The following is an 18,069-nucleotide window of genomic DNA, read 5'->3' as shown; positions in this document are numbered from 1 at the left end:
CACCGATACAAGGAAACGATCTCCCGGCATCACCGATACAAGGAAATGATCTCCCAGCGACACCGATACAAGGAAACGATCTCCCGGCATCACCGATACAAGGAAACGATCTCCCGGCATCACCGATACAAGGAAATGATCTCCCGGCATCACCGATACAAGGAAACGATCTCCCGGCATCACCGATAAAAGGAAACGATCTCCCAGTGACACCGATACAAGGAAACGATCTCCCGGCATCACCGATACAAGGAAATGATCTCCCAGTGACACCGATACAAGGAAATGATCTCCCAGCATCACCGATACAAGGAAATGATCTCCCGGCGTCACCGATACAAGGAAACGATCTCCCGGCGTCACCGATACAAGGAAACGATCTCCCGGCGTCACCGATACAAGGAAACGATCTCCCGGCGTCACCGATACAAGGAAACGATCTCCCGGCATCACCGATACAAGGAAACGATACAAGGAAATGATCTCCCGGCATCACCGATACAAGGAAATGATCTCCCAGTGACACCGATATAAGGAAACGATCTCCCGGCATCACCGATACAAGGAAACGATCTCCCAGTGACACCGATACAAGGAAATGATCTCCCAGTGACACCGATACAAGGAAACGATCTCCCGGCGACACCGATACAAGGAAATGATCTCCCAGTGACACCGATACAAGGAAACGATCTCCCGGCGACACCGATACAAGGAAATGATCTCCCAGTGACACCGATACAAAGAAACGATCTCCCGGCATCACCGATACAAGGAAACGATCTCCCAGTGACACCGATACAAGGAAATGATCTCCCAGTGACACCATTCGGCATCTCTTCTCTGAAATCACTCCAAATATTCCACAACTCGGCAGACTTTTCTTCTTGTTGACATTATTCCCCGATTCTCGGCGCTCAGCGGGCATTTAAAGGCCTTTCTCCAGAAAAGTCCGCCGAGGATCTCGCAGTGCGTAAAGAATAACCCTGAGTGCGGGGAGCGCGGCGGCGACAGCAGACCGACGCGGTAATGTCTGTTTATGGGCCGGCTGAACGACATAAAACGCCATTTCACAGATTACATTTCATCAAAGAGGAACGCCTTCAATGTGCGCCAATTTGTGATATTCCCTCCGATGAAAGGAAAGATCCGGAACGAGCGACAAATCCGAAGATAGAAAGACGAGAAAACATTTCCAATCCTGCATGGCGAGGATCCCACAGAGCCGGGGCAGAGGTCACCTTGTGGTGTCATTAAAGGGGCACTCCACCCAGAAGTCTTCTGCCTGGTGGGCCGTGTCATCTCCTGGATGCTTACTAGTATTCCAACAGACCCGAGAACTCTGCACAGGGATGGTGGGAACCCCTCATAGTGGGCACAGGGATGGGGGGAACCCCTCATAGTGGGCACAGGGATGGGGGGAACCCCTCATAGTGGGCACAGGAATGGTGGGAACTCCTCATAGTGGGCACAGGGATGGGGGGAACTACTTATACTGGGTACAGGGATGGTGGGAACCCCTCATAGTGGGCACAGGGATGGGGGGAACTCCTCATAGTGGGTACAGGGATGGGGGGAACTCCTCATAGTGGGCACAGGGATGGGGGGAACTCCTCATAGTGGGCACAGGGATGGGGGGAACCCCTCATAGTGGGAACAGGGATGGGGGGAACCCCTCATAGTGGGCACAGGGATGGTGGGAACCCCTCATAGTGGGCACAGGGATGGTGGGAACCCCTCATAATGGGCACAGCGGGTGTACAGATCCTCTAAATACAAAGGTCGGGTCATATTTGGGCAATGACAGCCACTTGCGGTCTCCATCAGGGGTGACAACACAAGGACACAATTGGGAGACCGTTGTCACCCCATAACAGGAAGTCCATATACAGAGGTCCTTCATCGCGGGATCAATAAGTGGTGTTTAGAAGAAGTGGCAGGTCATCCTTCAGATCGCGGTGCAATGACAACCAATAGCGAGCTGTAGGATTAAGGGAGGGGCGGGATTCAGGGAGGGGTGGGATTCAGGGAGGGGCGGGATTAAGAAAGTGACGGGAATCAGGGAGGGGCGGGATTCAGGGAAGGATTCAGGGAGGGGCGGGATTCAGGGAGGGGCGGGATTAAGAAAGTGACGGGAATCAGGGAGGGGCGGGATTCAGGGAAGGATTCAGGGAGGGGCGGGATTGAGTGAGGGATTCAGGGAGAGGATGTGATTCTGGGAGGGGTGGGATTCAGGGTGGGATTAAGGTAGGGGCGGGTTTCAGAAAGGGATGGGAATCAGGGAAGGAGTCAGAGAGGGGTGAGATTCAGGGAGAGATTCAGGGAGGGGAGGGATTCAGGGAGGGGCGAGATTCAGGGAGGGGATGGGATTCAGGGAGGGATTAAGGGAGGGGCGGGATTCAGGGAGGAATTCAGGGAGGGGAGGGATTCAGGGAGGGGCCAGATTCAGGGAGGAATTAAGGGAGGGGCGGGATTAAGGGAGGGGTTCAGGGAGGGGAGGGATTCAGGGAGGGGTGGGATTCAGGGAGGGATTAAGGGAGGAGAGGGTTTCAGGGAGGGGCGGGATTCAGGGAGGGGAGGGAATCAGGGAGGGAGTCAGAGAGGAGCGGGATTCAGGGAGAGGCTGGATTCAGGGAGGGAGTCAGAGATGGGTGGGATTCAGGGAGGGATTAGGGGAGGGGCTGGATTCAGGGAGGGGCGGGATTCAGGGGGGGATTCAGAGAGGGGCGGGATTCAGGGAGGGAGGGATTAGGGGAGGGGCTGGATTCAGGGAGGGGCGAGATTCAGGGAGGGATTAGGGGAGGGGTGGGATTCAGGGAGGGACGGGATTCAGGGAGGGATTAGGGGAGGGGCTGGATTCAGGGAGGGGCTGAATTCAGGGGGGGTGGGATTCAGGGAGGGGATGGGATTCAGGGAAGGGTGGGATTAAAGGAGGGGATGGGATTCAGGGAAGGGTGGGATTCAGAAAGGGATGGGAATCAGGGAGGGGCGGGATTCAGAGAGGGATTCAGAGAGGGAATGGGATTCAGGGAGGGGCGAGATTCAGAAAGGGATGGGAATCAGGGAGGGGATGGGATTCAGGGAGGGATGGGCTTCAGGGATGGGATGGGATTCAGAAAGTGATGGGAATCAGGGAGAGGCGGGATTCAGAGAGGGATTTAGGGAGGGGGTGGGATACAGGGAGAGGTGGGATTCAGGGAGGGATTTAGGGAGGGGGTGGGATACAGGGAGGGGTGGGATTCAGGGAGGGATTTAGGGAGGGGATGGGATACAGGGAGGGGTGGGATTCAGGGAAGGATTCAGGGAGGGGGTGGGATTCATGGAGGGGCGGGATTCAAAAAGGGACGGGAATCAGGGAGGGGCCGGATTCAGGGAGGAATTCAGGGAGGGGAGGGATTTAGGGAGGGATTCAGGGAGGGGCAGGATTCAGGGAGAGATTCAGAGAGGGGCGGGATTCAGGGAGGGATTCAGAGAGGGGAGGGATTCAGGGAGGAATTCAGGGAGGGGCTGGATTCAGGGAGTCAGAGAGGGGCGGGATTCAGGGAGGGACAGAATTCAGGGAGGGATTAGGGGAGGGGCTGGATTCAGGGAGGGGCTGGATTCAGGGAGGGGAGGGAGTCAGGGAGGGGCGGGATTCAGGGAGGGGCTTGCTGCCTTTCTATGGCGCTCCCACATCACATTCCGCAGGTAGAAGACGAACCAGACGGAACAATCCGGCACATCCGATCTTCGGAGGAACGATCGCTCTCCTTCTTCTAGGACTCGAGGCCTTCATCGTCCTCCAAGAAGGATCACATGACCGCGCTAAACCAGCGTCTGCCGCCATGAGTGATGGAGGGTCCCTGCGCTCCGGTGGGGGGAACACTCAGCACACGGCTCCAGGCGAGCAAACAGAAGCAAGCGCAGATAAATAATTGATCAGAACATCGACTTCTCCACACAACGATCCTTCTCTTCCTCAGATGAATTGTTTCTGCGGATAAATCGCTGGGAGTTCCCATCCCCCCGCGGGGGGCGCAAAAACCTGCCGCTGCTTCCAACTATCACATGGATAGGGCAGAGGGAGGAAGGGGTGCAGGGGCCCGGGGCCCTCAGATGGTTTGTCCAATCCTGATTTACGGTCCTGAGACCCCGCACACCACCGACCTCCATGATGAACTATTGATCAGGATCGGCTGTGTGCCACTATTCCTCCCACTGACACCAATGATGGGACACTATTCCTCCCACTGACACCAATGATGGGACACTATTCCTCCCACTGACACCAATGATGGGGCACTATTCCTCCCACTGATACCAATGATGGGGCACTATTCCTCCCACTGACACCAATGATGGGACACTATTCCTCCCACTGACACCAATGATGGGGCGCTATTCCTCCCACTGACACCAATGATGGGGCACTATTCCTCCCACTGATACCAATGATGGGGCGCTATTCCCCCCACTGACACCAATGACGGGGCGCTATTCCCCCCCACTGACACCAATGACGGGGCACTATTCCTCCCACTGACACCAATGACGGGGCACTATTCCTCCCACTGACACCAATGACGGGGCACTATTCCTCCCACTGACACCAATGACGGGGCACTATTCCTCCCACTGACACCAATGACGGGGCACTATTCCTCCCACTGACACCAATGACGGGGCGCTATTCCTCCCACTGACACCAATGACGGGACGCTACTCCTCCCACTGACACCAATGACGGGACGCTACTCCTCCCACTGACACCAATGACGGGGCGCTATTCCTCCCACTGACACCAATGACGGGGCGCTATTCCTCCCACTGACACCAATGACGGGGCGCTATTCCTCCCACTGACACCAATGATGGACACTATTCCTCCCACTGACACCAATGATGGACACTATTCCTCCCACTGACACCAATGATGGACACTATTCCTCCCACTGACACCAATGATGGGGCGCTATTCCTCCCACTGACACCAATGATGGACACTATTCCTCCCACTGACACCAATGACGGGGCGCTATTCCCCCCACTGATACCAATGACGGGGCGCTATTCCCCCCACTGACACCAATGACGGGGCGCTATTCCTCCCACTGACACCAATGACGGGGCGCTATTCCTCCCACTGACACCAATGACGGGGCACTATTCCTCCCACTGACACCAATGACGGGGCACTATTCCTCCCACTGACACCAATGACGGGGCGCTATTCCTCCCACTGACACCAATGACGGGGCGCTATTCCTCCCACTGACACCAATGACGGGACGCTACTCCTCCCACTGACACCAATGACGGGACGCTACTCCTCCCACTGACACCAATGACGGGGCGCTATTCCTCCCACTGACACCAATGACGGGGCGCTATTCCTCCCACTGACACCAATGACGGGGCGCTATTCCTCCCATTGACACCAATGATGGACACTATTCCTCCCACTGACACCAATGATGGACACTATTCCTCCCACTGACACCAATGATGGACACTATTCCTCCCACTGACACCAATGATGGGGCGCTATTCCTCCCACTGACACCAATGATGGACACTATTCCTCCCACTGACACCAATGACGGGGCGCTATTCCCCCCACTGATACCAATGACGGGGCGCTATTCCCCCCACTGACACCAATGACGGGGCGCTATTCCTCCCACTGACACCAATGACGGGGCGCTATTCCTCCCACTGACACCAATGACGGGGCGCTATTCCTCCCACTGACACCAATGATGGACACTATTCCTCCCACTGACACCAATGATGGGGCGCTATTCCTCCCACTGACACCAATGATGGACACTATTCCTCCCACTGACACCAATGACGGGGCGCTATTCCCCCCACTGATACCAATGACGGGGCGCTATTCCCCCCACTGACACCAATGACGGGGCGCTATTCCTCCCACTGACACCAATGACGGGGCGCTATTCCTCCCACTGACACCAATGACGGGGCGCTATTCCTCCCACTGACACCAATGACGGGGCGCTATTCCTCCCACTGACACCAATGACGGGGCGCTATTCCTCCCACTGACACCAATGACGGGGCGCTATTCCTCCCACTGATACCAATGACGGGGCGCTATTCCTCCCACTGACACCAATGACGGGGCGCTATTCCTCCCACTGACACCAATGACGGGGCGCTATTCCTCCCACTGACACCAATGACGGGGCGCTATTCCTCCCACTGACACCAATGACGGGGCACTATTCCTCCCACTGACACCAATGACGGGGCACTATTCCTCCCACTGACACCAATGACGGGGCACTATTCCTCCCACTGACACCAATGACGGGGCACTATTCCTCCCACTGACACCAATTATGGGGCACTATTCCTCCCACTGACACCAACGATGGGGCACTATTCCTCCCACTGACACCAACGATGGGGCGCTATTCCTCCCACTGACACCAACGATGGGGCGCTATTCCCCCCACTGAATCCAACGATGGGGCGCTATTCCTCCCACTGACACCAACGATGGGGCGCTATTCCCCCCACTGACACCAACGATGGGGCACTATTCCTCCCACTGACACCAACGATGGGGCACTATTCCTCCCACTGACACCAATGATGGGGCACTATTCCTCCCACTGACACCAATGATGGGACACTATTCCTCCCACTGACATCAATGACGGGGCACTATTCCTCCCCCTGACACCAATGATGGGACACTATTCCTCTCACTGACACCAATGACGGGGCACTATTCCTCCCACTGACACCAATGACGGGGCACTATTCCTCTCACTGACACCAATGACGGGGCACTATTCCTCTCACTGACACCAATGACGGGACACTATTCCTCCCACTGACACCAATGATGGGGCACTATTCCTCCCCCTGACACCAATGATGGGACACTATTCCTCCCACTGACACCAATGATGGGGCACTATTCCTCCCACTGACACCAATGATGGGACACTATTCCTCCCCCTGACACCAATGATGGGGCACTATTCCTCCCACTGACATCAATGACGGGGCAATATTCCTCCCCCTGACACCAATGATGGGACACTATTCCTCTCACTGACACCAATGACGGGCACTATTCCTCCCACTGACACCAATGACGGGCACTATTCCTCTCACTGACACCAATGACGGGGCACTATTCCTCTCACTGACACCAATGACGGGACACTATTCCTCCCACTGACACCAATGATGGGGCACTATTCCTCCCCCTGACACCAATGATGGGACACTATTCCTCCCACTGACACCAATGATGGGGCACTATTCCTCCCACTGACACCAATGATGGGGCACTATTCCTCCCACTGACACCAATGATGGCTGGGTTTAGATCTGACAGGTATAGATGAGGTGGACCTTTCCCTTGAACCATTGGTTGTATTCGATGATCTTCAGTATTAGGCGCCCCTCTTGTCCCAAGCTGCTCGCCTGGATTTCCTTCCTTTCTCTGTATTAGAGATGAGTTCAGCCTGAACCGGGGAGTCAGCTGTCCTTGGCGGACCAATGAGCTGCGGGTGGGAGGTTCCCCCAGTATACAGAGGGTTGAGGATCGGCTTGGACCAAACTCAGATCCGGACAGAGCTCATCGACACTCTGCAACAACAGACAGAGGAAGGACCTCCCGGAGGGGACACGGGGAGCGGTAAAAATCTGACGGCCTCTCACCCTTCCTCACTCCATCCACAACTGAACAGGAAGGTTTCGGCGGTGATGACACTTTGACCTTTGGAGGGTCATACATCCCCATTGCTATGCGCTCCGGATCTCCCCGGTCCCGGCAGGGAGGAGGCGACGCGTTTCAAACCAAAACTGACGTCTTTTATGTCGAAGAATTAAAGGAGATGAAAGCGAATGAAGTTCTCTATTCAGGACTCCGGGGAATAAAAACATATCAGGGGACCGGCGGCACCGAGAACAAAGGACTGTCAACCCTTTCCACACCACCGCTCAGCTCCTCTCACCATTTATACACCAGAGAACGGGACTGCCTACACCAGCCAGTCCTACCAGTCCCTCCAGTCATTCCAGTCCCTCCAGTCCCACCAGTCATTCCAGTCCCACCAGTCATTCCAGTCCCTCCAGTCCCACCAGTCATTCCAGTCCCACCAGTCATTCCAGTCCCACCAGTCATTCCAGTCCCACCAGTCATTCCAGTCCCTCCAGTCATTCCAGTCCCTCCAGTCCCACCAGTCATTCCAGTCCTACCAGTCCCACCAGTCATTCCAGTCCCACCAGTCATTCTAGTCCCTCCAGTCCTACCAGTCCCACCAGTCATTCCAGTCCCACCAGTCCTACCAACAGAATTGTCTACACCCGCTAGTCCCGTCAGTCATTCCAGTCCTACCAGTCCCTCCAGTCCCACCAGTTCCTCCAGTCCCGCCAGTCCCACCAGTCCCTCCAGTCCCGCCAGTCCCACCAGTCCCTCCAGTCCCACCAGTTCCTCCAGTCCCACCAGTCTCTCCAGTTCCTCCAGTCCCACCAGTCTCTCGAGTCCCGTCAGTCATTCCAGTCCCTCCAGTCCCTCCACTTAGGAGGGGGAAGTGTCTCAGGACTACAGAACACCTTCCCCATAACATACAGGGCAGTGTTCTGTAGTCTATGAAGACACCTTGGACGGATGTACCAGCACAGGCAGCACACAGGAAGCTGCCATCTCACTGGATTTCTGGCAGGATCAACAGGTATCTTTTAAACTGATATCACACATTCCCCTCCTCGGTGCCAACAGTCCTCAGGAGACACAGAGAGGAGGAGCCTTCCCAGCACGGACATCGGCAGCAACAACAACCTGACAGAGGGTCCAACCCTCCCCCCCCCTCCACAACTAAAGTGATAAATGTCAGCTTTACAGACACTTCAATGGGTGTATTTATGTCTTTATTTCACAGTGGCCATGGTAAAAAGAGAGGGGGGGGAGGAGAGAGAGGGGGGAGGGGGGGAGAGGAGAGAGGGGGGGGAGAGGGGGGGAAGGGGGGAGAGAGAGCAAGAGGGGGGAGAGAGGGGGGGGGAAGAGAGAGGAGAGGGGGGAGGGGGAGAGAGAGAGGGAGAGAGAGGTGGGGGGGGGAGAGTGGGGGAGAGGGATGGAGAGAGAGAGAGGGGGGAGAGATAGGGGGAGGGAGGGTGAGAGAGGGGGGGGAGAGGGAGGGAGGGGGGAGGGGGGGCCAGAGAGAGAGAGGAAGACAGAAAGAGAAAGAGAAAGTAAATGCCATAACATACAATTAAATAAATAAAATAAATACAATAATAATAATTCTACAAATATAAATATATAAAATAAACCAGCAAACCAAATAAATAAACAAACAAACAAACAAAGACACACACAGAGGCACAAAGGGCCGTACAGAGATGTGCAGCCGTCAGAATCAGAGATCGGTTCTCATTTTTCCAGCTGCTGCAATCAGAGCGTCAGGTGAAGAGTGACTCGCACATCGCACTCCTTCGCTCTTCATTCATCAGTAGGCCCATATCTGCTTGATGGGGTTACGGCTGATAGGTGACGGAGGAGAATGGCGCCCACACAGGAGGACTCGCTGTGCAGAATGCAATCGGCGAAGGCCAGGAAGAGGATGAAGAGGCCTCTTGCAAGCGATCCGCCTGTAATGAAGGGTTAATGAGGAAATCAGCCAACAGCTGTCCTGACAACGAATGGTGATGGAGCCTCTGGAGCTCTGAGTGGCCCCTGACGCAGAGAGAACAATGAGCCATCCAACCTACAAGTGTCATTTGAAGAGTTTTACAGCCCACAAGGTCAGCGGCCGGCCGGAGCTCTGAAGGGCCATAAACCTTCCCTCCATTGATGAATAATATCCGCTAACAAGCTCCTGGATGATGGATTGGAAATGGGACTTTCTATTACGGCTCCTCCGGGACCTGCCAAGGAGGACAGAGTACAGGTGACAAATGGCCCGGCCCCAGAGGGGCGACTGGCCGCCACCGCTCTCTAAATCTTCGGACTTCCACATTCTGCAGATATCGGAGTGAGGAACGGCGTCACTAATCCACATTCACAATGAACACCTTTGTAGACATCGGAGGAGACAATGAGACCACAATCCCCCTCGGATGAGACCACAATCCCCCTCAGGGGAGACAATGAGACCACAATCCCCCTCAGATGAGACCACAATCCCCCTCAGGGGAGACAATGAGACCACAATCCCCCTCGGATGAGACAATGAGGCCACAATCCCCCTCAGGGGAGACAATGAGACCACAATCCCCCTCGGATGAGACCACAATCCCCCTCGGATGAGACCACAATCCCCCTCGGAGGAGACAATGAGACCACAATCCCCCTCAGATGAGACCACAATCCCCCTCAGGGGAAACAATGAGACCACAATCCCCCTCGGATGAGACAATGAGGCCACAATCCCCCTCGGATGAGACCACAATCCCCCTCGGATGAGACCACAATCCCCCTCGGATGAGACAATGAGGCCACAATCCCCCTCGGATGAGGCCACAATCCCCCTCGGATGAGACCACAATCCCCCTCGGATGAGACAATGAGGCCACAATCCCCCTCGGATGAGACCACAATCCCCCTCGGAGGAGACAATGAGACCACAATCCCCCTCGGATGAGACAATGAGGCCACAATCCCCCTCGGAGGAGACAATGAGACCACAATCCCCCTCGGATGAGACCACAACCCCTCTCGGAGGAGACAATGAGACCACAATCCCCCTCGGATGAGACAATGAGGCCACAATCCCCCTCGGAGGAGACAATGAGACCACAATCCCCCTCGGATGAGACAATGAGGCCACAATCCCCCTCGGAGGAGACAATGAGACCACAATCCCCCTCGGATGAGACCACAACCCCTCTCGGAGGAGACAATGAGACCACAATCCCCCTCGGATGAGACAATGAGGCCCCAATCCCCCTCGGAGGAGACAATGAGACTACAATCCCCCTCGGATGAGACCACAACCCCCCTCGGAGGAGACAATGAGGCCACAATCCCCCTCGGATGAGACAATGATGCCACAATCCCCCTCGGATGAGACAATGAGGCCATAATCCCCCTCGGAGGAGACAATGAGACCACAATCCCCCTCGGATGAGATAATGAGACTACAATCACCCTCGGATGAGACCACAATCCCCCTCGGAGGAGACAATGAGACCACAATCCCCCTCGGAGGAGACAATGAGACCACAATCCCCCTCGGATGAGACCACAATCCCCCTCGGATGAGACCACAATCCCCCTCGGAGGAGACAATGAGACCACAATCCCCCTCGGAGGAGACAATGAGACCACAATCCCCCTCAGATGAGACAATGAGACCTCAATCCCCCTCAGATGAGACCACAATCCCCCTCGGAGGAGACAATGAGACCACAATCCCCATCAGATGAGACAATGAGGCCACAATCCCCATCAGATGAGACAATGAGGCCACAATCCCCCTCGGAGGAGACAATGAGGCCACAATCCCCCTTGGATGAGACAATGAGGCCACAATCCCCATCAGATGAGACAATGAGGCCACAATCACTCTCGGATGAGACCACAATCCCCCTCGGAGGAGACAATGAGACCACAATCCCCGTCGGATGAGACCACAATCCCCCTCGGAGGAGACAATGAGACCACAATCCCCCTCGGATGAGACCACAATCCCCCTCAGATGAGACAATGAGACCACAACCCCCCTCGGATGGGACAATGAGACCACAATCCCCCTCCTCCTTCAAATCTACGGCCAATCCCGGCCTTCCGGACTCCACATGGCCGACCCATTCTGGCCTTGTACTGTAATCTGCTCCGTTGTGACTGCCAATCCAATACCTGGGACCTGACAGCAGGCGGGCATTGGATGGAGGAGATGTGAAGAGTTGATTGGAGGCCAATCCCAGAATATACAAATAATCTGTACAGGAGAGGGCCATAGAGTCCCCTTTCCAGGAGCCCATAGGAGAGGGCCATAGAGTATCCTTTCCAGGAGCCCATAGGAGGGGCCATAGAGTCCCCTTTCCAGGAGCCCATAGGAGAGGGCCATAGAGTCCCCTTTCCAGGAGCCCATAGGAGGGGCCATAGAGTCACCTTTCCAGGAGCCCATAGGAGAGGGCCATAGAGTCCCCTTTCCAGGAGCCCATAGGAGGCGCCATAGAGTCACCTTTCCAGGAGCCCATAGGACAGGGCCATAGAGTCACCTTTCCAGGAGCCCATAGGGAGGCCATATAGTCACCTTTCCAGGAGCCCATGGGGGAGGGCATAGAGTCACCTTTCAAGGAGCCCATAGGAGAGGGCCATATAGTCACCTTTCCAGGAGCCCATAGGGGGCCATATAGTCACCTTTCCAGGAACCCATAGGAGGGGCCATATAGTCACCTTTCCAGGAGCCCATAGGAGAGGGCCGTATAGTCACCTTTCCAGGAACCCATAGGAGGGGCCATATAGTCACCTTTCCAGGAGCCCATAGGAGGGGCCATATAGTCACCTTTCCAGGAGCCCATAGGAGGGGCCATATAGTCACCTTTCCAGGAGCCCATAGGAGGGGCCATATAGTCACCTTTCCAGGAGCCCATAGGAGGGCCATATAGTCACCTTTCCAGGAACCCATAGGAGGGGCCATATAGTTACCTTTCCAGGAGCCCATAGGGGGGCCATATAGTCACCTTTCCAGGAACCCATAGGAGGGGCCATATAGTCACCTTTCCAGGAGCCCATAGGAGGGGCCATATAGTCACCATTCCAGGAGCCCATAGGAGGGGCCATATAGTCACCTTTCCAGGAGCCCATAGGAGGGGCCATAGAGTCACCTTTCTAGGAGCCCATAGGGGGGCCATATAGTCCCCTTTCCAGGAGCCCATAGGAGGGGCCATATAGTCCCCTTTCCAGGAGCCCATAAAGGGGCCATATAGTCACCATTTCTACTTTGGCCTCTATTGCTCCTGGGACAGATGCAGGTACAGGCGAGAAAGCTACATATCTGTATACGGGGCAATTCCGGGCGATCCGTATACCAGACGATACTCCCTGATATCTGCATACTGGACATGTATGCATCAATCATTGAATCAATCAATCATTCAATCAATCAATCATTCAATCAATCAATCAATCAATCAATCATTCAATCAATCAATCAATCAATCTGTTCTCATGTATACAGGAAATATGTTGTTATGACAGAAGAGTAGCTGCGCCCCGCCATGATGTCACCCCTCCACCCCCCTCCATCTCACATTGGGGGTCCCTGTGGCCCCTTCAGTACCATACAGATGGAAGTGAGCGGCGCCATGGAATCAATAGCGGCAGGACTGGATTGGCGCTCTCCCTGTCTGCTATGCCGGGTGGAAGGCGGGGTCTGGCCGATTGAAGTCCAGAGGCCGATGCGGAGTGTTGCTGGAGGCTGAGCGCAGACCTGTTACATAATTAACGAGAGGAAGACGGTCAGATGGCGGGGAGCCGGGGGGAGCAGGGGGGGCAGACAGGATCATTACACATGCCGTGTCTTCTCCAGCTGTACAGCCAGAGGATCCGCTGAACCCCCCGCACAGCGCCGCGGCTCCGGGCCCCCATTTCTTCAAGTCGTGTTTGGCTTCCAGCGACGGTTACAAAGCAAACACCATCCATAAATCATATCCCAACCAACCGGATAAAGAGGAACTCCGGGAACGCAGCTCACACATTCCGTACATAGAGAGGAGCCGCACTACCTGCCAAAGGAGGTGTATTCCCGTCCATCCAGTCCTGAGATTTACACAGCTCTGCTGCACAGCCTCGTCTGGCAGGGGAGGAGACCCGATAATTCTCTGCTGCAGATCACTTACAGGTCCTGTCCCTCCCCCAGCCTGTGAAGGAGAAGCAGAAGAATGATGAGCTCATCTCTGCTCTCTCCTCCTATCAGCGTGCTCCACTGGTTGGATCCCTGTGCTGCTTCCCCCTCTCCCAGTCTGAGCTCTCCTGTACAGGGCCACACACCATTAATGATGAGCATGGAGCTGATGTTATTGTATATGAAATGACTGCAGACAAGAGGCAAGGTGGACCCCATGGTGTCACAGGAGCAGCTAGAGGACATCTGAACGATGGGTGGGTCCCTCCAAAGGAAAAGGGGCGGGGGGAGGGGGTTACAGAGTATGGGGGAGGGAAAGCCAGAAAAGAGTTTGTTGGGGAGTGGATTACAAATTCATTATGTCACCATTGTGGGCGTGGCTATATTTAATATTTAGCAGCATTGCAGCTTTGCGGAAAGTCAAAAGGTGAGAGGGGGCAGCAGGGGCTGATCTGTGTCAGACATTTGTAAACACCTTCACAGGCACCAGGATTTCCAGTATTGTGTCATCTGTGAGGCGCCATCTCAGTTCAGGAAGTAGATGGTGACCCTGGTTGACACCTGAACAAAGGTGGCACCGTCCCCCAGGAGAGATCAGATGAGGGCATTGCCAGGGGGAGGAGCCCTGTGATCTCTGTGGGAGGAAATAATACCTGGAAGGGGGACACCTCAATCAGCTTGAATGCTAACAGATGAGACTACAACCTCTGTCATGCGGCTCTGGAAACCTGAGGCTGAAAGGTGTCTGTGAATGTCGCTCGATGTCTGACCCCCCCAAAGGAAGGCCGGCACTTCGGAAAATGTCAGCAAATTGTATCCTTTGTTGTACATTGTGAGATAAAGCATTACAAACTCCAACGCGTTTCGGCTGCTGAGGACGAAACGCGTTGGGTTGGTATGGCTTCATTTCATTATATATAACAAAGGATCTTGAATGAAATACATTTGATCCTAGGTCCACTTTAACTGATCTGGGGCCCCGGACCCCTCACTTGCCTAGTCTTGCCGTACAGTCCCCCCCTCCCCATCCTCTGGACAGGTATCCTTTCCATCCCCACTGAAGTCCAGACAAAGGTACCAGCCACGATGACGGGGCGCCCCCCACAGGGCCATGGCTCCCATTATCTGTCACATTGGATTGTCCCGGAGGATGAACCAGAAATCCGAACTCCCCTGATGACCCGTCATGCCCGCCCTTGAGGAACCTTCTATCGGAAATTCCTCCAATTTCCTTCATTGTACTAAGAAACAATAAACTGCACAATGTAACCCCCTGCCCCGCCCCTTCCCAGCCCCGCCCCCACATCCTACACTGCAACAAAGTCTCAATTCTATGGATTTCTTCTTTAAAGTAGACCTTAGAATCGCAGAATTCAGAGTCAGGAATGAAACCCCGCCCCCTGGAGGTCAGCCCCTCCCACTGTCTGTACGCTGAGCGCCACCACTCATAAATACAGAATTCCCCAGCGCCTGACTGCAGATCCCACCCCAGGGGCCCATTCCACAGCTGTGCGGAGTCATGTGGCCCCTCCAGCTCTCTGCCCTTGAAACTGAACTCTGCCAAATTACATCTTCCAACTTCCACCAAAAACAATCCGATGAAAAAAAGAACGATCCGCCCCTGGCTGAAGGAGGATCCCCATCACTGCACAGCACCCCAACTACTTCCCTCTGGGTCCAAATCCCTTCCTTTCCCTTCCCTTCCTTCCCCTTCCCTTTTCCTTTTCTTTCCTTTCCCTTCCCTCCCCTTTCCCTTTCCCTTCCCTTTCCTCCCCTTTCCCTTCCCTTTCCCTTCCCTCCCCTTTCCCTTCCCTTTACCTTTCCCTCCCCTCCCCTTCCCTCCCCTTCCCCTTTCCCTTTCCCTTCCCTCCCTCCCTCCCCTTTCCCTTTCCCTTTCCCTTTCCCTTTCCCTTTCCCTTCCCTCCCTCCCCTCCCCTTTCCCTTCCCTCCCTCCCCTCCCCTTTCCCTTTCTCTTCCCTTTCCTTTCCCTTTCCCTCCCCTTCCCTTTCCCTTTCCCTCCCCTTTCCCTTTCCCTCCCCTTTCCCTTCCCTTTCCTTTCCCTCCCCTCCCCTCCCCTTTCCCTCCCCTTTCCCTCCCCTTTCCCTTTCCCTCCCCTTTCCCTTCCCTTTCCTTTCCCTCCCCTCCCCTTCCCTTTCCTTTCCCTTCCTTTGTTTCCCTTTCCCTTCCCTCCCCTCCCCTTCCCTTTCCCTTCCCTCTCCTTCCCCTTCCCTTTCCTTCCCTTCCCTTTCCTTTTCCCAGGAGCCCCCCCCCCCTCGGGTTCCTCTCATCTTCTGTCCCTCAAGGTAAACATTTTGGTGCACAATTAGCACTGATGTCTTCTATGTCCATATTTGGTCAGTGATGTCACGAGTGTGCTCCCCCCTTTGTGTACATCAGCTGGATGGGAGGGAATCCCCGCTCAGGACTCATAGGTCCTGGATGGACAGCTGCCATCAGGTTATGTTCAGACTGAACCCATCACTAGTCCTTCGTAATGTAGGGACCACACTGACCGCTCTCCTGCTACCTGTCCTTGATTTAGACATGTTAGGATCGATGACAGCAGGGAGGACTCCCGGGGGACCCATCAAATGTTTGCAATGGCATCCCATGATCTGTAGTTATTGGCCCTCAGCCTGGATTCACATTCTTACAACCCAACCTCCATGACGTCAGAGTCTCCTGGTGGTTCCTGTACTGGTGACCTGTAGACAAGTTCTGTTTTTATCTCCACTTCATTACAAGAGCCGGGAAAATGGACAACTGGTCAACGATCAGAGTCCAAACTGGTCAATGGGCAGAGTCCAAACTGGTCAATGGGCAGAGTCCAAACTGGTCAACGATCAGAGTCCAAACTGGTCAATGGGCAGAGTCCAAACTGGTCAACGGGCAGAGTCCAAACTGGTCAACGGTCAGAGTCCAAACTGGTCAACGGTCAGAGTCCAAACTGGTCAACGGTCAGAGTCCAAACTGGTCAATGGGCAGAGTCCAAACTGGTCAACGGGCAGAGTCCAAACTGGTCAACGGGTAGAGTCCAAACTGGTCAACGGTCAGAGTCCAAACTGGTCAACGGTCAGAGTCCAAACTGGTCAACGGTCAGAGTCCAAACTGGTCAACGGTCAGAGCCCAAACTGGTCAACGATCAGAGTCCAAACTGGTCAACAGTCAGAGCCCAAACTGGTCAACGATCAGAGTCCAAACTGGTCAACGGTCAGAGTCCAAACTGGTCAACGGGCAGAGTCCAAACTGGTCAACGGGCAGAGTCCAAACTGGTCAACGATCAGAGTCCAAACTGGTCAACGGGCAGAGTCCAAACTGGTCAACGGTCAGAGTCCAAACTGGTCAACGGTCAGAGTCCAAACTGGTCAACGGGCAGAGTCCAAACTGGTCAACGGGCAGAGTCCAAACTGGTCAACGATCAGAGTCCAAACTGGTCAACGGGCAGAGTCCAAACTGGTCAACGATCAGAGTCCAAACTGGTCAATGGTAAGAATCCAAACTGGTCAATGATCAGAGTCCAAACTGGTCAACGGTCAGAGTCCAAACTGGTCAACGGGCAGAGTCCAAACTGGTCAACGATCAGAGTCCAAACTGGTCAACGATCAGAGTCCAAACTGGTCAACGGGCAGAGTCCAAACTGGTCAATGATAAGAATCCAAACTGGTCAACAGACAGAGTCCAAATTAGTCAACAGGCAGAGTACAGACTGATCAGCAGATGGAGCATGAACTGCACCTACCTTCTTCTCGGGAGATCTGCATGAAGGACTCTACCCCTTTCTCTCCATAGCTTCCCTCTGACGCCAAGGTGGAGACATAGTTCCATCCCATCGCCTTTACAATGTCCACCATTGCCTGGGCCTGGAAGGAGTCTGGTGGGACCACTCTGGAGAAAAAATCGTATCGGCGGTCATCGCTCAGCTCCGGAGCCGTGGAGCCATAACTGATCTGAGGGATCTGCAAGAACAACAAACAAGTCTAATGATTAAATGAGCTCTACTATGGATTTTCAGCAAGTGCCCATTGTGAGCCACCATTGTAGGGCCCACCCAAACCAACTAAAAACCCTTGGAATGTACACCCAGCATACACCCTCCGTACACCCTCCGTGCACCCTCCCCATATGCCCCCCATACACCCCCTGTACACCCCCTGTACACCCCCCTACACCCTCCGTACACCCCCCATACACCCACCACACACCCTCCATACAACCCCCATACACCCTCCATACAACCCCCATACACCCTCCG

At 54.6% G+C, this 18,069-nt stretch overlaps 1 protein-coding gene across 1 annotated transcript in view; it reads right to left on the bottom strand.

Moving 5' to 3' along the window:
- The window catches only part of LOC149428528 (metabotropic glutamate receptor 7-like), a 51,274-nt gene extending 33,499 nt beyond the window's left edge, over positions 1 to 17,775 (bottom strand). The window contains exon 1 of the mRNA XM_089667299.1: positions 17,557 to 17,775. Within this exon, the coding sequence (XP_089523425.1) occupies positions 17,557 to 17,668 (112 nt within the window). The 5' untranslated portion in view covers positions 17,669 to 17,775. The remainder of the gene's footprint in view (positions 1 to 17,556) is intronic.
- Between the last annotated feature and the right edge of the window lie 294 nt (positions 17,776 to 18,069).

This window comes from Staurois parvus, unplaced genomic scaffold (assembly GCF_062004578.1).
Source record: "Staurois parvus isolate SC_StPar_1 unplaced genomic scaffold, SC_StPar_1.0 ptg003161l, whole genome shotgun sequence".
Taxonomy (NCBI): domain Eukaryota; kingdom Metazoa; phylum Chordata; class Amphibia; order Anura; family Ranidae; genus Staurois; species Staurois parvus.
The sequence above is the reverse complement of the archived record's forward strand: the minus strand, read 5'-3'. Positions and strand labels throughout refer to the sequence as shown.